General features: G+C 53.4%; 1 protein-coding gene and 3 non-coding genes across 5 annotated transcripts in view; 2 read left to right on the forward strand and 2 right to left on the reverse strand.

The window, feature by feature from the left end:
- Positions 1–2,248: 2,248 nt before the first annotated feature.
- TRNAC-GCA lies at positions 2,249–2,320 on the reverse strand. The gene has a single exon. It is a non-coding gene; the product is annotated as a tRNA-Cys (tRNA).
- A 3,706-nt stretch (positions 2,321–6,026) lies between these two features.
- Positions 6,027–6,098, forward strand: TRNAC-GCA. Its single transcript has one exon. It is a non-coding gene; the product is annotated as a tRNA-Cys (tRNA).
- A 1,705-nt stretch (positions 6,099–7,803) lies between these two features.
- On the reverse strand, positions 7,804–7,875 carry TRNAC-GCA. The gene has a single exon. It is a non-coding gene; the product is annotated as a tRNA-Cys (tRNA).
- A 705-nt stretch (positions 7,876–8,580) lies between these two features.
- Positions 8,581–17,234, forward strand: part of LASP1 (LIM and SH3 protein 1) — a 40,188-nt gene continuing 31,534 nt past the window's right edge. The window contains exons 1-2 of one of the 2 annotated variants that reach the window (XM_035026997.1): positions 8,581–8,812; positions 16,024–16,118. In XM_035026997.1, coding sequence (XP_034882888.1) covers positions 8,744–8,812; positions 16,024–16,118 — 164 coding nt within the window. In that variant the 5' untranslated portion in view covers positions 8,581–8,743. Of the gene's footprint in view, positions 8,813–16,023; positions 16,119–17,234 lie in introns of those variants that run through there. The other variant, XM_035026998.1, reaches the window with a different exon arrangement.

Here is a 17,234-nt window from a genome sequence, read left to right on the forward strand (position 1 = left end):
GAAGTTATACTAGAAATGATGTATGTTGAAAAATTATACTAGAAAAGTCACCGTGACCTACGCATTTTCAAATTCCAAGGACACTCTTCAGTGTCTTACTTGACCTCCACAGCATTTCACACTGGGCTCATTCCCACCTTCTTAACACTCTTCACCCATGTTTTCCATGATGCTGCTAATAATAGAATTTACTATTTATGGAATGTTACTGAGTCCTAGTCATTGAGGTAAGCATTTTACCGGAATGTGACTTCTTGGATCCTCCCAACAACCCTGGGATGTAGGTATTATTATTATTCTCATTTTACCAATGAGAAAACAGAGAAATGAAAAGGGGAAGTCATGTGTCCAAGATCACACAGCTTGTGAAAGGCAGAGCTGGAATGCCACCCCAAACCCGGCTAATTCCAAAGCACAGGCTCTAAGCCACTAAGCTCTTTCCTCCTTTATTTCCCTAGGTGATCACGTCCACCCAGATAGCTTCAATTGTTGTCTATATGCTAATCTCCCCCCCATCTATATCTCCAGTGCAGACATTTCTGCTTAGCTCTCGCCAATATATGGAAATGGTGATTGGGATACTTCCACCCCACAGGCACTTCAAAACTGGCATGTCCAAAACAGAAATCATCATTTTCCTCGGAGATCTACTCTTCTGCCTGTATTTTTCTCTTCTTTTTCACTTTTTAAAGTAAACTCTAGGGGCGCCTGGGTGGCTCAGCCGTTAAGCATCTGCCTTCAGCTTGGGTCATGATCCCAGGGTCCTGGAATCGAGCCCCACATTGGGCTCCATGCTCAGTGGGAAGCCTGCTTCTCCCACTCCCCCTACTTGTGTTCCCTCTCTCACTCTCTCTCTGTCAAATAAATAAATAAAATCTTAAAAAAAAACAACAACAACTCTATGTCCAACATGGGGCTCAAACTCACAACCCCAAGGACAATGATTGTGTTCCCTACCGACTGAGCCGCCAGGTTCCCCTTTATTAGTCTTCTTAGTTGGGGCTACCACCAGTGTCTCACCATAACATTCCATCGCTAAAACCCCGTGCTGGCCTTCTAGTGCTTATAGAATAAAGTCCAAGCTCCTTAGCATAACACTGGAGTCTCCTCCTGAAAGGGCTTACCTTCTCTCTGGCCTCATCTCCAATCACCTTTCCTCTTACACTTCATTCTCCAGCAACACCAAACTGCTTAGGAGTTCAGGACTCATATTTATCCTCATCTTCTTCAGAATTGTGCTCAAATGTCATCTCTTCCCTGTGCCGTTTCGCAACCCCAGGATGCTCTCCCCTGAGCCACCTCTTTACTTTGGAGTAGTGGTTCTCAAATTTTCATCTGAAGACCACTTAACATTCTTAAATTATTGGGGACCTCAAAGAGTTTTTGTTTATGTAGGTTATATCTATTGACATTGACTAGACTAGACATTAAAACTCTGAAATGTTTAAGTATTTGTTAATTCACTTAAGATAATAAGTCCACTGCCTATTAAAAAATACATAACATCTTAGGGGCGCCTGGGTGGCTCAGTCGTTGGGCGTCTGCCTTCGGCTCAGGTCATGATCCCAGGGTCCTGGGATGGAGCCCCACATCAGGCTCTCTGCTCCGCAGGAAGCTTGCTTCTCCCTCTCCCACTCCCCCTGCTTGTGTTCCCTCTCTTGCTGGGTCTCTCTCTGTCAAATAAATAAAATCTTAAAAAAAATAAAATAAAATAAATAAAAAATAAAAAATACATAACATCTTAAAATGAAAAATACATGTTTCTAAAGAAGAATAATTTAACGAGGAGTGTCTTTGCTTTACATTCTCTTGGCGATCCCTTTAATGTCTGGCTTAAAGGAAGACAGCTGGATTTTCATGTTCCCACACTTTATCTGTTGTGATAGCACAAATCATGGTATAGCCTCTGGAAAACTCTACTGTATACTCATGAAAGAACAAGAAACAGATAAATAATGTAGTCTTATAAAATTAGCTTTTCTCTTTCTAGGAAGGGTCTCAGGAATCCCCCAGACCATTGTTTCAGAACCACTGACCTGGATGGAGGACCCCAGAATGGTTGCGGACATTCTTGCCTTACACGGTAATTACTTTGTTTTCACGTTGACTCAGCCATTAGCACCTGAAATCCTTGGTGCTGTAGTTTCTTTCCCTATTCCCAGGACACTCTGCAGGGACGCCTGCTTGGTTAGTATTGTATCTCTTTCCTATCATCTTGAGGATGGTAGGGCTTAAAAGTGAATGTAGTAGGGGGCACCCGGATTTGAACCGGGGACCTCTTGATCTGCAGTCAAATGCTCTACCCCTGAGCTATACCCCCTCTGCTGGAGAGAGAGGGATTATACCTTAATTGTGGCATTCGCTGACCAGACCTCTCTGGTGGTTAGTAATACTTTAGTACCTGTGATTGATTGACTGTTTCAGGTTTCTGGGGGTGATAGAAAGAATCAAGAGAAGATTGCAGAGACAATCTCGACCCAAGTGGTGGGAGAGGAATGTGAGGTCTGCTCTGACCCAGGCTTGAAGGTCCTGTGGGGGTGTGTGAATGGGATTCCTTCTCTCCATCAACGACAGGCTTTTCTACCTCTGGTGTCTGGGAATTCTTCCGTGCATTGCCAGCCTCCCTGCCTGCAACCCGAGCTGCACTGAATCCCCAGCCCAGTGCTTTGTGCAAGAGAGGAAATGCTTCCCCTGTCCTTCTTCAGACCCTCTCTCCTCCTGTACCAGACAAGCTTCCATTGTCTCCATTCTCAGCATCTTCAGTCACTTCCTCTCCCCTGGCCTCTTCAAACATCAACAGGTTTCCCCTAGATCGGGAAGCCCTTCCTTTGCTTTGTGCAACTGCAATCACTTGCACATTTCTTCTTTCTTGAGACCCATTTTTAAGAAAGCCAGTGACTTCATTTCTTTATTATCAACGACCTGTCTCTGCAGTTCTGCTACTCTGCATCTACCTTCCTGATTGTCAGTAATTTTTTCCCCTGGAGTATGTATCTTGGTTCTCCAACTGGATTGTAAGTTCCTTGAGGGCAGGGATCACTTTGCATTCCTCCTTGTTTTCCCCACAGTAGTTGGCACAGCGCCTGCCTGGTTCACTATGCACCCTAGTTTGTACTTGCCAGCCAAACCACAATCCTGATAAAACTCAACTACCACATTACACCAGGCTAGCACCCAGTCCACTGATTTTTGCTGGAGAAGAGCTCACAAGTCCTATGTCACCTCATCAATCTCAAACAGGCTAGTGTTCCCTGGCTAGAATTCTTACACCACTGGCTGGCTAGGTTCACGTTCTCACTCTCCAAAATGTCTATTTCACACACTTTCTCCTGTCTCAAACCTTCCATATCTTATCTTTCCTCACTCTCTTAGCTGAAGAGCTGGCCTATTTCTTCCATTTTGGAGAAAATCAGAATCAGAAGCAGTGGTGTGCTGGTAAATGGCTAACAGTGGGTTCAAAGGACCTGGTTTATAGCATTTGCTAATTCCCACGGTGCAAATACTCCCACCTGCCAATTTCAAGCTACCACAAGGAAGCCAACTGGCTTTTAAAATTCCTGAAAATTCAATCATCAGTTCTCACAAGCAGTATGAGCCAAGTCTAGCGCACTTCTGGGATTTACTACCTCCTTCGTCAACTCCCCACTATACACTGACAACTCCCAGAATTACATTTCCAGCCCAGACCTCTCCCTGGTCCCCAGAATTCACTGGATCTTCAACTGCATACTTAACATCCCCTCTTCAATATCTACGGAGCACCTCACTCTTAACATGTTGACCCATATTAGCATGTGACCCAGGCAGGCGCTGTGCCAACTACTGTGGGGAAAACAAGGAGGAATGCAAAGTGATCCCTGCCCTGAAGGAACTTACAGTCCAGTTGGAGACAGGTCGTTGATAATGAAAGAATTGAAGATGTGAACTGTTTTACTTTCTGTGTAAGAGTTTTAAAAAGAAACTTAATTTTTTCCCTTCTAAACTTACTCCTTTCCCGGTATTCTTCATCTCAGGAAACCACACCACCATCCACCCAGATGGTGAAGACAAAAAACAAGAGTCACTCGTGATTCTTCTCTTTCGCTCCTCTTCCTCAAGCCATCCAAATTACAGGAAGCACGTAGCTTCTCTTCCATGGCCCATCTGGAGGCCTACACTCCTCTCCGGCTCTGCTGTTCCCATGGTAGTAGGCTAAATAAGGGCCCTCCAGATATGTCCATGTCCCAATCCCCTTGTGAATCTGTTAGCTTATAAGATAAAAGGCAGATGTGGTTGCAGTTAAGAATCTTGAGTTGGGGAGATTATCCTGGATTATGTGGATAAACTCAAATGAATCACAAGGGTCCTTATGAGAGAGAAGCAGGAGGATCAGAGTCAGAGACAGAAGATGTAAGGATGGATGCAGAGATCAGAGGGTGAGAAGATACTACGTTGGCTTTGAAAATGGAGGAAGGGGCCATGAGCCAAGAAATGCTGGTGGCCTCTGGAAGCTACAAAAGCCAGGAAAGAAGTACACTATTGTAGTCTAAGACACCACCATCATCTCTTGCCTGCACTACTGCAATAGAATCCTAGCCTGTCTCTCTGTGTCCGTCTTTTTCTTCTCCTTTATTGTGGCAAGAACACTTAACATGAGATCTACCCCCTTCACAGATTTTTAAAGATTTTATTTATTTATTTAGCTATTTATTTATTTATTTATTTATTTATTTATTTATTTGAGAGGAAGAAGGAGAGTGTGTGCATGAGCAGGGGGAGGCGGAGGGGGAGAGGCAGAGAATCTCAAGCAAACTCTGTGCTGAGCATAGAGCCTGATGTGGGGCTCAATCTCACGACCCTGAGATCATGACCTGAGCAGAAACAAAACCAAGAGTTGGACGCTCGACCGACTGAGCCACCCGGACGTCCCTTCACAGATTTTTAAGTGTGCAATACAGTATTGTTAACTACAGGCACAATGTTGTATAGCAGATCTCTAGAATTTATTCATCTTGTATACCTGAAATTTTATGCCCATTGGTTAACAACTCCCCATATCTCTTTCCTCATCCCTGGCCACCACCATTCTACTCCCTGCTTCTGTGAGTTCAATTGTTTTAGATGTCTCATGTAAGTGGAATTATTCCGTGTTTGTCCTTCCGTGATTGGCTTATTTCACTTAGCATAATGTCCCATGTTGTCAAATATTGCAAAATTTCCTGCTTTTTAAAGGCCGAGTAATATTCCATTGTGTGTATTCTCTACGTCCATTCTTGAGTCCCCATACCTCTTCCCCATAGCAGTGTGGGTGATGATCTCAAATCCCCGCTCCAAACCGTCCAATGGCTGGCTTTTCATCCATATGCAATAAAATCCATACTCCTTGCCTTGGATTACAAGGCCCTTGACGGCCCTGGCTACCTGTCCAGCTCTTTTGAATTGCCCTCCCTTTGTCCACCTCTCCAGCTACTCTGACTCTAGGGACTTGGTGGTAGTCATTCCCACTACCTAGAATGCCTGCCCTCCCCGATAGCCAACTGTCCCTTTCATGTCTTTCAGATCCTAACTTTCTGGTTTCTGGTTTGTCTTCACTAGACTTTAGACTTGGTGTGAGTGAGAACAGAAAGTATGTTCTGCACCTAACGTGGAGTAGTTGCTCCATAAAAAGAGAGAGTGACCTCAAGAGAGTACAGGCAGGGAGTGTCTCCCAGTGGTGTCCTGTTAGCTGGTGTTTGTATTCTTTTTAGAGAGACCAGGGAAAAGGATTTCCTATCCAGTTTTGCAAAAGATTGTTTTCTGACTTCTTTGGGTAAAGAGATGGGTGGGGTTATGGATAGGGAATTGAGTCTATTTTGAAAAGGCAGATTGGTACCTGACTTCACATGTTTTCAAAATGCCATGTCTTCTATTGGTATTTTAGTTCTGTTCCTCCTTACTAGAAAATTCAGTATCATCTAGCAAGAAGAAACGAACTTCCAACAAATAATTTTCAGGATGAAAAATTTAGGATTGTGGTAAAGAGAATTTACCACACCTTTGCCAGCAGAGGGGGTATAGCTCAGTGGTAGAGCATTTGACTGCAGATCAAGAGGTCCCCGGTTCAAATCCGGGTGCCCCCTTGGCTACCTTTACTGTTTTTCACAGTTGTTCAAGTATAACCCGGACATTTGTAGGTCATGAATCCGAAACTCTTTGGAATCCTGGTCTCTTTCACTTGGCTGATTTCCCCCAGCAGGTACTTGTTCCTTGTACCTGAGAAGCAAAGAGCAACACCCCAGAGGTTGAACAGTGGAATATTACTCTGTCCAGTCTTACGGTATACCCCAACTCAGTGGCAAGAAGCCCACTTGTGGGTAAAAAGGGAGCACCAAACTATTTTCATCTCTGAGACAGTTTGAGATCTATTGGTTTAATGTTAAATTATAGTTTTCTTTTTAGGTTAACAATGGAGTGCCTGGTGGGGAGGGGGGGAGAGGGAACATTATTTAGCCTAGTTCCTACTCCGAGAAGACTAGAACAGAATCCAAGTTCAGAAGGTTTATCTACGTGGTTGAGAAGTTTAAGACCCAGCACAGATAGAAGATAGGTCAAAAGGAGATGGCTTTCTCCTTCTTTATGTTAGCTCAAAGGGAGGGCTTTGGCCTGATAAAAGTGCAGGTGGTAAGTCTGAGGCCTACTGTCCAGAAAAGGGGTGAAAAGCTGGCTATTCCCTGGGATTGGGCTTTGCGCCCCGACAGTGGTTCTGCTCAGTCTCCATGCCCAGGCTTTTGACGCCTCTCCCAGTTATGAGAGCCATGGGGAAAAATGCACTCAAGTATTCCCCAAGGGCTCCGAAGGATGACACAACCAGATTCCGGGTTTAAAATATCACAGCTGCCCCCTGACCCGGGCAGCATGTCTCTCCCTTTCTCCTTTATTTTTCCTTTTTTTGGGCAAAATCTAGTCGAGGGGGACGCCCTTGCTGCTTTCAGACATTGTTTTCCTGTGGCCCAACAATGTTAACTGTCAGTCAGGAAGCCAACAGATATCTGTCCCACCTTTAGGTTGTGAAGCACAATCAATCGCCTCCTATTACTAATTCAGTGGTTCTCGAAGCGTGGCCCCCTGACCAGCTGCAGCAGCGCCCAGGAACTGGTTACAAATGCAAATTCTTGAAGTTCCACTCCAGGCCTGCAGAGTCAGAAACTGGGGGTGTCTCAACAAGCTCCTCTGGTCATTCTGCTGCACGCTCAAATTTGAGAGTCATTGCCTTAGTATATATCAAGTTTGCGTCCGGATGTAACTTTATTTTTGTAAATTAAAATGAGCCTATGGGTGTGAATTCGCCATTTTAACGTTCTTGAAGTGCTTTCACTCTGCCTGTGTCATGAGCAAGAGGGAAGGGTGAACACGGCAGGTCCATGACACCTTACTTAAGAAAGAAAGTTGAAGTTGGGGAAAGGTTGTGTTTGTGGGTTTCCCTCTCTTGACCATCCACCTCCCCCATCGGAAAGGGAAAGCCAAGTTGGGGGAGTAATCTTGTCCTCTGACCCGGGCGCCTCGAACTGCCTGACACCCTTGAGGTTGCTGGCGGTGGCCGCAGAAATCCCAATTCTGGCGCGGATGATAGGGAGCTGCAGCTTTTGAACATGGTTTGTGGGCGCACCCACGCCTCCTCCTTCTGCTGGGTACAAAGCAAAATCGAAAACTTTCTGCTAAGGTTGGAAAATGAGGATGGCATCTGTAAAAATTCGACTTTCGGTTTTCTTTTGACCTAGGATCCAACGGTCAATAGTAAATCCAATTTATTAAATGGCTCGTGTCAGAGTGAAGGAAAAACCACGAAGGGGGCACCCGGATTTGAACCAGGGACCTCTTGATCTGCAGTCAAATGCTCTACCACTGAGCTATACCCCCACGCCGCTGCTGCGCCTGGACATGGCTCTTTGGAGGCTAAAACACTGCTACACTGAGGGTAGGGAGTAAGAGTAAGGGGAAAGGAATGAAGAAAGGGGGCCAAGCGGAGGGCAGAAGGTGTCCGGACCCGGAGAAACCCGGGAAAGCCGCAAGGCAGAGCGCGGGGAAGGAAGAACTAGCCGGGGCTGCGAGGCGCAGCGCCCAGGCTGTAGGGACGGGTTCCGCCCTACAAACGTGGGAAAGGATGTGGGGGAAGGGAGGCTAACTGAGGGGCGGGGCAGGGGCTTCCCGTTCCGGCCGCAGGTTCACGCCAGGTATCGACCGGCACAAAGGAAAGTCCCCGAATCTGGTGAATCCAATCCGGCGTTCGGGAGGGTTCCAGCCCCACCCTCGATGGGTGCGAGGGGTTGGCCCGCCTCCCGCAGCCCGGGCGCCCCAGATGTGCAGCCAGACGGGCTCCGCGCCGCCTCCAGCGCCAAGGGGGTCCCTGGCCTCCGGGCGCGCTGAGGGCACCTTCCGCCGGAGAGCGCCGGGGTACGGGGGACCCTCGGGACGCACCTAGGCGCGCGCCCCCGGCCCCGCCGCCCTCCCCGGAATCCGCCCCCGCGCAGCCCCACGTCGCCCGGGAAGCGCGCCGCCCGCGCGCGCCCCTGCCCGCGCCCGCGGCGCGTCCCCGCCCCGGTGCAGCCCCTCCTCCCCGCTGTGTTTATTAGGGGAAGGAGGGCGGAGGCGGAGGCCAGTTCCCTAGCTCCAGCCGCCGTCGCCGCTGCCTGTGTAGTTGCAGCCGCGGCCGCCTCCCGCCAGCTCGCTCCGGGGAAAGAGAACGCGCGCGAGCTCGGGCGTCCCCGCCCCAGCCCTTCCCGGAGCCATGAATCCCAACTGCGCCCGGTGCGGCAAGATCGTGTACCCCACGGAGAAGGTGAACTGTCTGGATAAGGTGAGCCCCGGGATCCGGAGGCGCGTCGTTGCAATCCCCGAGCTATGCTCCGGATTAGGGGAGGAGAGAAGGGCCGGGTCGGTGCCGCCTCGTCCCCGCGATCCGGGGAGGAGGAACGGAGGGCGGTGTCATGGGGTGTGGGGACAGACCCCAGTCTGGAAACCGGGAGATCTGCGGCGCGGCAGGGAGTCCACGCGTGGCGGCAGCCACTGCTGGAGAATAGTGGGCTCTGTGCCCTGGGGCTAGGAGGACGGAAGAGGAGTAGGGAGGCCAGGCCCAGGGGTGGGGGGTGGGGGAAGGTTAGGGGTGCAGTCCCGCCCCCTAGGGCCGGGAGAGTGAGAGGAGACGGCCGCTCCCTCTCCCCGCCGCGCTGAGCGCCAAGTAGGCGGAAGCGCGGGGCGCTGGGGGGAGGGGGCGGCGGGGGGGGCGGGGCAGAGGCTGGGGGGCCCAGCGAAACCCGCAGCTCTGGCCGCAAATGGCCGGACTTCATGGCCTGGAGACCCAGGGCGGGGGCTATCAGCCGGCCAGTGTTACATCTGGTGAACTGGGCTTCGGATAAGGACCCAAGCCCCACTGCGAGACCCCTTTTTTTGGACGACCTGTACCCACCTCGGTGGTTTCGCGCTTAATAGACTAGCAGACCTCCTTCATAGCTTCCCAGCCCCCACCTCAAATTAGAAGCCAACTCCCGGGGCTGGGCCGCCCAGCCAGAGCGGGGCGGGGTCGGGTGCTGGAGTAGGGTGGGTGGGGGGTGCTTTGCAGAGATCTCCTGAAATTGTGCTCAGAGCCTGAGACCGGCTTGTAGAACAAAGAGCTAACTTTTCAAAGCAGGTTTCCCCAATGAAGGGTGGGGTTGGCTGAGTTCAGGGGAAGCCCAGAAGAGGGGGAGGTGTTAGGAAGAGGGGAAGGTGGCCTTCTGGAAATTCATGGTCCCTTGGGGGCCCTTACGCATCGTTTCTCCCCGCCCCCCCAATCCGTGCTGGACTTATTCATCTGGTTGCTATTATACTTTTGGAGGGAGGTGAAGAGTAGAACTGGGTGTTTCCATCAGTTTCGGGTAGGATCCGGTTTTTTAAGCTCCCTAAGATCCTAATGCGATTCCTCCCCCTCCTCATCTTCTCCCCACTCTGGAGGAGAAGCCTCTGGTTTTTCTCCTTCCTTGTCATGCCTTTCACCCACCTCCCAAAACTGACTCCAAATCCAAATATCCCCTCCTACCTGTCTGAACTGGTAGGGGTTGGGGGGCATGGGATGGAAGAGGGGTGCAGAGCCCTGGGGCCTACTTCATCGCACACCTGGAGCCAGGTTTTGTTTGGGAAAGGATAGTTCATTGGATACTTTTTGTCTCTTCCCTCTCCCTTGGGACTGGAGCTTCCTGTGATCTTTAGCCTCTGAGTCAGGGCAATGGGGTAGGGTTCCCAGGTCCTGAAATACATTTGAACTTGCTCTTGGAGGAAGGAGATATATGGGGCTGCTGCTGTTTCGTTATCTCTCCTGGGCTGGGCAGGAGGAAAGGAGAGCCATAATGTGGGCACAAGCAGTGGGGGTGCTGATCTTCCCAAAGACCACACCAGCTTCTGGAAGGCAGGACTTGAGCTTGGAGGCACTAGCTGAAGAACTAACTGTTCGGGGTTCTTGCCTTTCCTCGATGGGAGGGATTTTGGCCTCTGCATCTTGCATTTGGCCTTTGCATTCCATGTGCCCCCCACCCCCCATTCTCCATAGTCATGAACTGGGAAGAGGCTGTGGGCTCTTTCACCTATATAAGGCAGAAGCAATATTTGGTGGAGGGTTTGCTTGGCCAGGAGCCAAAGGGAGACTTGGTCCTAGTTCCAGGTCTGCTCCCACCAACTTTATGAATGGCTTTAGGCCTCAGTATTCACCATCTGTCACATGGGTATGAATGATGTCATTTCCTTAGAAGTGGGGCAGTGTACTACAGCTCCTGCCAAAGTGCCTGCAAGGGGATGCGGTGTAGGCTGTGTCCTCCCTCTCTTTCTGGGATACTCGGTCCAGCCCCACACCCAGCTCCCTTATAAAATCTTTTGGTGCTGTGTGCCAGAGGTGGGGGTGGGGCAGGTAGGGATCCCGCAGGATGCCTTCTCCTGGGGTTCTACTTGCCCTAGCTGGAAGAGGACATTCAGGTGGGGTTGCCCTGGGAAGTGGGAGATGGTGATTCCTCCCTCCTTTTAGAGCTCTCCTTAGAGGCGGTGGCCCTGGGGAGACCTCCCCCCCTCCACTGAGCAGGAGGCCTAGAATATTCAGGTGTCAGACCTGTTCCTCCCAATCCTCTCCAGACGGTAAGCACAGGCACTTGGACTGGGGACCTGGTGCCCAGAGGACCGAGACCTGGGAGCGGGGAGCATTCAGTCTCATAGATGCGGTTGCTAACCAACTTCTCAAGGCCTCCCATTTACTAGAGGAGAGTCAAATTAGACTCATTTCACTACGATTTCCCTATGGTACCTAGCTCACGATGTGACCCAGAGCACAAGCTACGTCCTTGCTGTTAGCTTTTTCTCCTCCCTGAGCCTTATCTCCCAAAGGCTTAGGTGGGTAAAGGCCGTGTCACCGCTGATGGCCACCCTGCCCCCAACCAGCAGCACCCAGCGTGCTGTGCATGCTGAATAAATATATATCGCTGATGATGGCGTTTGAGGAGGGAGGTGGAAACGTGCTTCCTCAGAGGACTTCTGGGCTTAGAGTTGGGGGAGAAATGGGGTGGCCTCATTTGCTCATTCATTCAACAAATATTTATTGAGCACTTGCTTTGTGCCAGGCTCTCTGAATGGCTGCTGCAGGGCCTTTGGGGAGGAGGGGAGTCTGTGTCCCAGAACGTCCTCTACATTTGGAGAAGGGCGGAGTTTTGTCCCGGACCCTATTGGGGATGCATTTGTATCCGGGGATCTGTACTGTCGAGTACTCTCCGCTGGCTTCCTTTCCCAGGCCCCTGAAAACAGGTGGAGACCTTCGGGAAGGGTAGAGGATTGGTAGGTTGCTAGCTCCCCTTGGAACGCCTCACTGGGAGGGGAGGGCGCTCTGCCTCTGGTGGTCTGAGCCACCCCCCCACAGGGGGCAGCAAGGTAGAAGGCGGCTGGGCTAGACTAGAGAGAGAGAGAGAGAGAGAGAGAAGGCAAGTCCACGTAGCTGTGGTGCCCTACTTTTCCAGCTGAAGCTGAGCGTACCCCACGATCTCTTCGTGATCATCTGTTCACCGTAGCTACTACTCACTGCAACGTACCAGGTTCAGTCTTCACAAAACAGATGTGATTGCTCCCGTGAATTATGAACCCCATACATGGAGGCTCAGACAGATCATGTGGCTCATTCCCTGCTCAGCCAGAGCTGGAATTCAAATCTAAAAGTGCTTTGTGCTCAGCTTTTCTGCCTGTTCTGTTTGCAAAAGGTACTTTTATTTATACCGTCTCCTAGTGTCCGTACTGGTCCACCCCTTTCTGACCCTGGCCTGAGGAATGTTCTGGGCCTGAGCTCCTGTATGGAGCTGGGGCACTAGGAATAATAATCTCCCCCTGGAAAATTGGGGAGTTGCAGCCAAGGTCTTTGCCTTTAAGCCGGCAGCCCAGGTGGCCGACTGAGCTAGGATGGTGACCCCGGGCCCGGCCAGGGGACAGCTGGTGTTGCTCCCGGAGGAGGGAGGCACTGTAACCCTTGGCAACAGGAAGGGAGGGGAGGGCTTCATCCTCCAACCCTGAGTCATGGCCACCTCGGGCAGCCTGGGTGCAGAGGGCGAGGTGCCAGGCTGCAGGCACAGTGACCTGAGGTTCGCCGCATCCCCCTCCCCCAGAGCTGTGAGAGCCGCTTCCCCCAGCTGCACAGTGATTCCAGAGAAAGAGAGGCTGGCCCAAGCCTTGACCACGTGTGGGGGATCTTGCTTTTGCCCCCACCAGCCTCCATTTGCCTTTCTGTGGAATGGGGGGGCTTCCGTGGAGCGGATGGAGCTCTGGAGGTGCAGGTGGAGGGGCCTTATGGGCACCACTGGAGCCCAGAGACAGGCTGAGAGCCTTCTGACTGGCGGCCCCCCCCCCCCCCCCCCCCCCCCCGTTGGGGGGGGGGGGGGGGGGGCGGGGGGGGCCCCCGGGGGCGCCGGGGGGGGGGGGGGGCGCCCTCCGCGGGGGGGCCCCCCCCCCCCCCGCCCCGGGTTTTTGTGATGAGGGGAGGGAAACAGTGGACTTCCTGCAGGCAGCAGGAAGGATTAGAGCTGCCCACCCAGAGGTGCACTTTACTCTCCTGAGGCTAGAGTCTCAGGAATGCATCTCTGAAATCTTACCTGGGACCTCTAAGAAAGGGAGGGGACTCTTGCTTGCCACAGGGCCTATGGGGCAGGGGAGGGAGGCAGACAGGTCATTGTGGGGCTGTACTGACTTCGTTCCCTGTGTCCTTCACCAGACCGATGGAAGTGGGGATGGGGTGTCCTTCATCTTGGGATCCCCTTGGGGTCCCCAGCCCCGGCTTGGCCCACAGGGGCTGTTGGGTGACTTGCCATCTTCTGCTCCCCCTTGCACTCCTCCCCCGCCCTTGCCCAAAGGGGACACAGTAGCCAGAGCTACTGGATTTTCTTTAACCTTGGAGCTCTAGCCTAGAGGGGAAGCAGCTCTCGGCGCTGGGCTTGGAGCCTGCATCTGGGTCATCTCGTCCCTCCCACGCCCCCACCCCGCACCTCTGTGAGACCACTCTGCAGACGGGGAGCGTGAGTTCAGTGGCGTCGCTGGAGGCCGTCAGTCCACTCTCGTGTTCGTTACCCAGCTCCTGAGCCCCCTGTAAGGGAGCAGGGCACTACTGGCCGGCCTCTCATGCGCCCAGCCGAGAGCATGGTGTCTCTGGAGCTGGGGGGGGGGGGGGAAGAACTGCTGATGGAAATGGGCCCCATCCCCTCCTGGGGGCTCCCTTTCCTCCAGAAGGCAGCTGGGAGGTCTCTTGGGGCACTCCTGTACCCCCAGCCTGGCCAGTATACTCTGCCCCCCTTCCTCAGGGGTTCGGCTCCTGGGCGGGGACCTGGCCATCTCCCTCTTTCCCTGTGTCTCCCCCAAGTCTGTCAGGAGGCAGCTTTGGAGGTCCCCAGTCCTAGGACAGTGCATATTCCTGCATATGTGTGTGTGTGAAAGTGGGTCATGGTCCGGATTCCAGAGAATGTTTTTCCTGGCAGGCCCCTGAGGGGGTGGGGGGAGGTGGAGGCCCAGGCAGGGGCCTGTGCGGCTAGGCAGGCAGAGGCCAGCAGACTGGGTGGTGACAGGGCTGGGGCACTCTGCCAGCACCTTCTAGGCATTGGTGGGGGGGAGAGGGGCTGTCACTTCGGGGGGGGGCTGATGGGGGGCAGGGACTACCCTGTTCTAGTTTTCCAGCCAGGTTGTGTGTGTGCGGGGGTTTTGTACTGGGAGCAGTCTGGGCTGGGCTCTGGGATAAGCCCAGGTGGGGGTGAGGGCCAAGCTTAACACCAGCCGTTCCTTTGCTTCCAGACTTCCAGCTGGCCTTCTTCCCAAAAGAGTGGTTCTCCTATCTTCATTTACTATTCCACCTTGGGCGAGTCTCCTTGATAGGGAAAGTACTCTACTAGAAGGCGCTTACCCCCAAATTATCCCCTGGTCTCTGGTTGAGGTGGGCCAGGGTCGAGGAGGTGATATCTCAGCTTCTCAGCTTCCTTTTTTCTGCCCCCTCCTCCCAAGTGTCCCAGAGGCGCCCGTTGGCTGGGCAGCACGTTTAGAAGAGCACTGACTTGGGCGAATTCCTTAACAGGTGGCTGAGAGCCAGCTCTGTGCTGGGCACCTTCGGAAATCTCCCCCTAGGCCCTTCCCTGGCTCTTGGCCTCCTCCTTTGAGGGGTCAGGAGTGTCTTCCTCTGACCACTAGGAAATGGGGCAGAGGCAGGCCCGCCAGGTCACCAGACAGCCCAGATTCTGGGGTCCTGGAAGCTGGACTCCGGGTCACTGTTGATCCTGGGGCCTCATCCTGGGCTGCCAGGGGTGCAATCTCTCGATCTCTGTCTCACTGCCGTGGGTTTGCCTGGGCATCACCATTTCTCAGGATGCGGGCACTTCTGTTGCATCGGTTCTCCTTCCCTCCTGGTCCTCGACTCTCTTCCCCTCGATTGCCCCGCCCCATGGTTTGCTCCCTGGGTTTTGCTGGAGTCTTACCTGCCACTCATTCGCACATGCACTGTAGCTGTGGTTGCACACGGTGGAGCCCCCCCCTGCTCCCCAGCACGCACCAACCTCCACTGGAAGCTGCTGGAAGCTGCTGAGCCCCCTCGGCTGGGTTTGTACCTGTCGCAGTGCCCAGCACCTAACACTCGGGTCCTTAGAGGGGCCAAGCACTGTGCTGAGTGCTTTACAGGTGATTTCTCATTTAGTGCTCGGTATTCGGTATTATTTTTACGTCCATTCTGCACACATGGAAATGGCTCGGAGCCATGGGCCCTGACCGAGGTCACACGGCTCATCAGGGTGGAGCTTTGATGTCCCCCGTAGGTCATACCCTCCAGGGAGAGCTCTGTAGTGCCTCGGAGGGAGAGCTGCGGCGGGGTGGGGGTGGGGGGGGGGTGGCCTCTCGTACCAGTTACCTGGCTGGGGCTGGAAGAAGGGTGAGGGAAGGTAGAAAGGGTATGGGTGTGGTGACCAGAGCCTGGGGCACCCCCCCCACTCTGGTCACGGCGGGGGGGCCCCCAGGAGGCGGGAGGTGAGAGATGAACAGCCCTGGGGTGGGTGGGGGGGCCCTGGAGTGGGAGTAAGACGTGCCGGGCTTCCGGCCCCGGGCATGGCGGCCGGGCCCCCCTCCACTTCTCTAGACCTTGTCAAGGCTGAGGAGCTGCCCCTCCGAGTTCAGCAGCAGTGGCTTCTTAGCAATCCTCGTGCAGCTTTGCATCAGCGATGAGGCTTCTGCGGCTGGGGGTGTGTGTTGGGGGGGCAGCAGGAGTGGTCTGGGGGCGATGGAACCAGCCTTCTGGGGGCCTTTTCGGCACTCACCCAGTCTGTCTGCCCGCCTTCCGCTCCTGACAGCTCCAACAGCTGACCGGTGGGGAGTGGGGAAGGGGAGGCGGGTGTCGTCAGCTTTCGGAGCCTGTGACTCGAAATGGCCCCGGTTCACCCAGGGTGATGCTGTGATCCATCCCTGGGACGGCGTGCTCCTTCCTGGGGCTCGAGTCCCCCTTCCCGAAGTCCCCGTGTCTCATGGCTCTCCTCCCTCTGCCTCCGTCCCTAGTTCTGGCACAAAGCATGCTTCCACTGCGAGACCTGCAAGATGACACTCAACATGAAGAACTACAAGGGCTACGAGAAGACCCCCTACTGCAACGCGTGAGTCCTGCCTCCCTCCCTCCTCCTTCCTCCTGTTCCAGGATGTTGCCCAGCACTGCCACACAATACCTGATAAGCACTCATCACCTTTAGTCCTCACCTCAGCCGGATGAACTAAGGGCTACTAATAGGCCCGTTTTACAGGCAGGGAAACTGAGGCTGGGGAAGGGACTGGACTCACCCCAGATGACATGGCTAGTGAGAGGCTGGTTCAAACCCAGTAAGCATGTTGCTCTCTGCCAAGCATGCCTATTCCCTCCACTGCGCCCCACTACAAGGGAGGGGCCCGGTGTGGCCCTTCCGGAGACGGTGCTCTGCCCTGTCGTGTTTGCCTTTTCTCATTTCTCTCTCTTCCTTGCCCTCTGCCAGAGGGTCTGGGCCCTAGGCTTTGGGGGCTTCTGGCTCCAGCCCTTCCTGGTGTTCATCCCTTGAGAACCAGGGGCAACATGCAGGGGGCGCCTGGCCTGGGGGCAGATCTCTTTCCTCCCTTTCTGGTGAGGGAGCCTGTGGAAGGCTGTGGAATCCTTCGTGTCTTTCCCAGTGGAGTTGGCTGGGGGTCTGTCCCTTCCACACGGGGACTTGCAGCCTGTCCTGCTGCGGGGAAGTAGGGGAGAGGTGGGGTAGGACACCATCCAGAAGGACACCCCCTTCCCATCCTGTGCACTTCCAGAGAGTATACCACCTGCAAGCTGACCTCCTGTGCAGCAACTGTAAACTCAGCGTGGGGGCCACTGCGTGTGCGGGACCTCACGCCCCACCTGCCAGGTGAGGGCTTCAGAAGGTCAAGTCACTCGCTAAGTAGTGGCAAAATCAAAATTCAGAAACATCCAGGATCTGACTTGAGTCCAGGCTTTTTCTCCGTCAGGAGGCTCTTTGCTGCTGAGGTTCCCCAAGGAGGGGAACACTGGGCTCGGGAACTCGGCTAAAAGGACTGGGGGGCTTAAATCCTTTTGGAAGGCTGTCTCTCCCTTACAGCACCCCCAGTGCCCTCTGAACCCCACTGTGTCGTCTCCCTGGGGTTTGGACATCCATCAGGCATTTACTGCCTGCTACCTGCTCTCTGCCATCCTGAGCCAGGTGCTGGCAAAAAGAGATTTCTGGAAGCAGCTTGGACAT

This window comes from Mirounga leonina, unplaced genomic scaffold, assembly GCF_011800145.1.
Source record: "Mirounga leonina isolate KUSES-001 unplaced genomic scaffold, KU_Mleo_1.0 Mir_200, whole genome shotgun sequence".
Lineage (NCBI taxonomy): Eukaryota > Metazoa > Chordata > Mammalia > Carnivora > Phocidae > Mirounga > Mirounga leonina.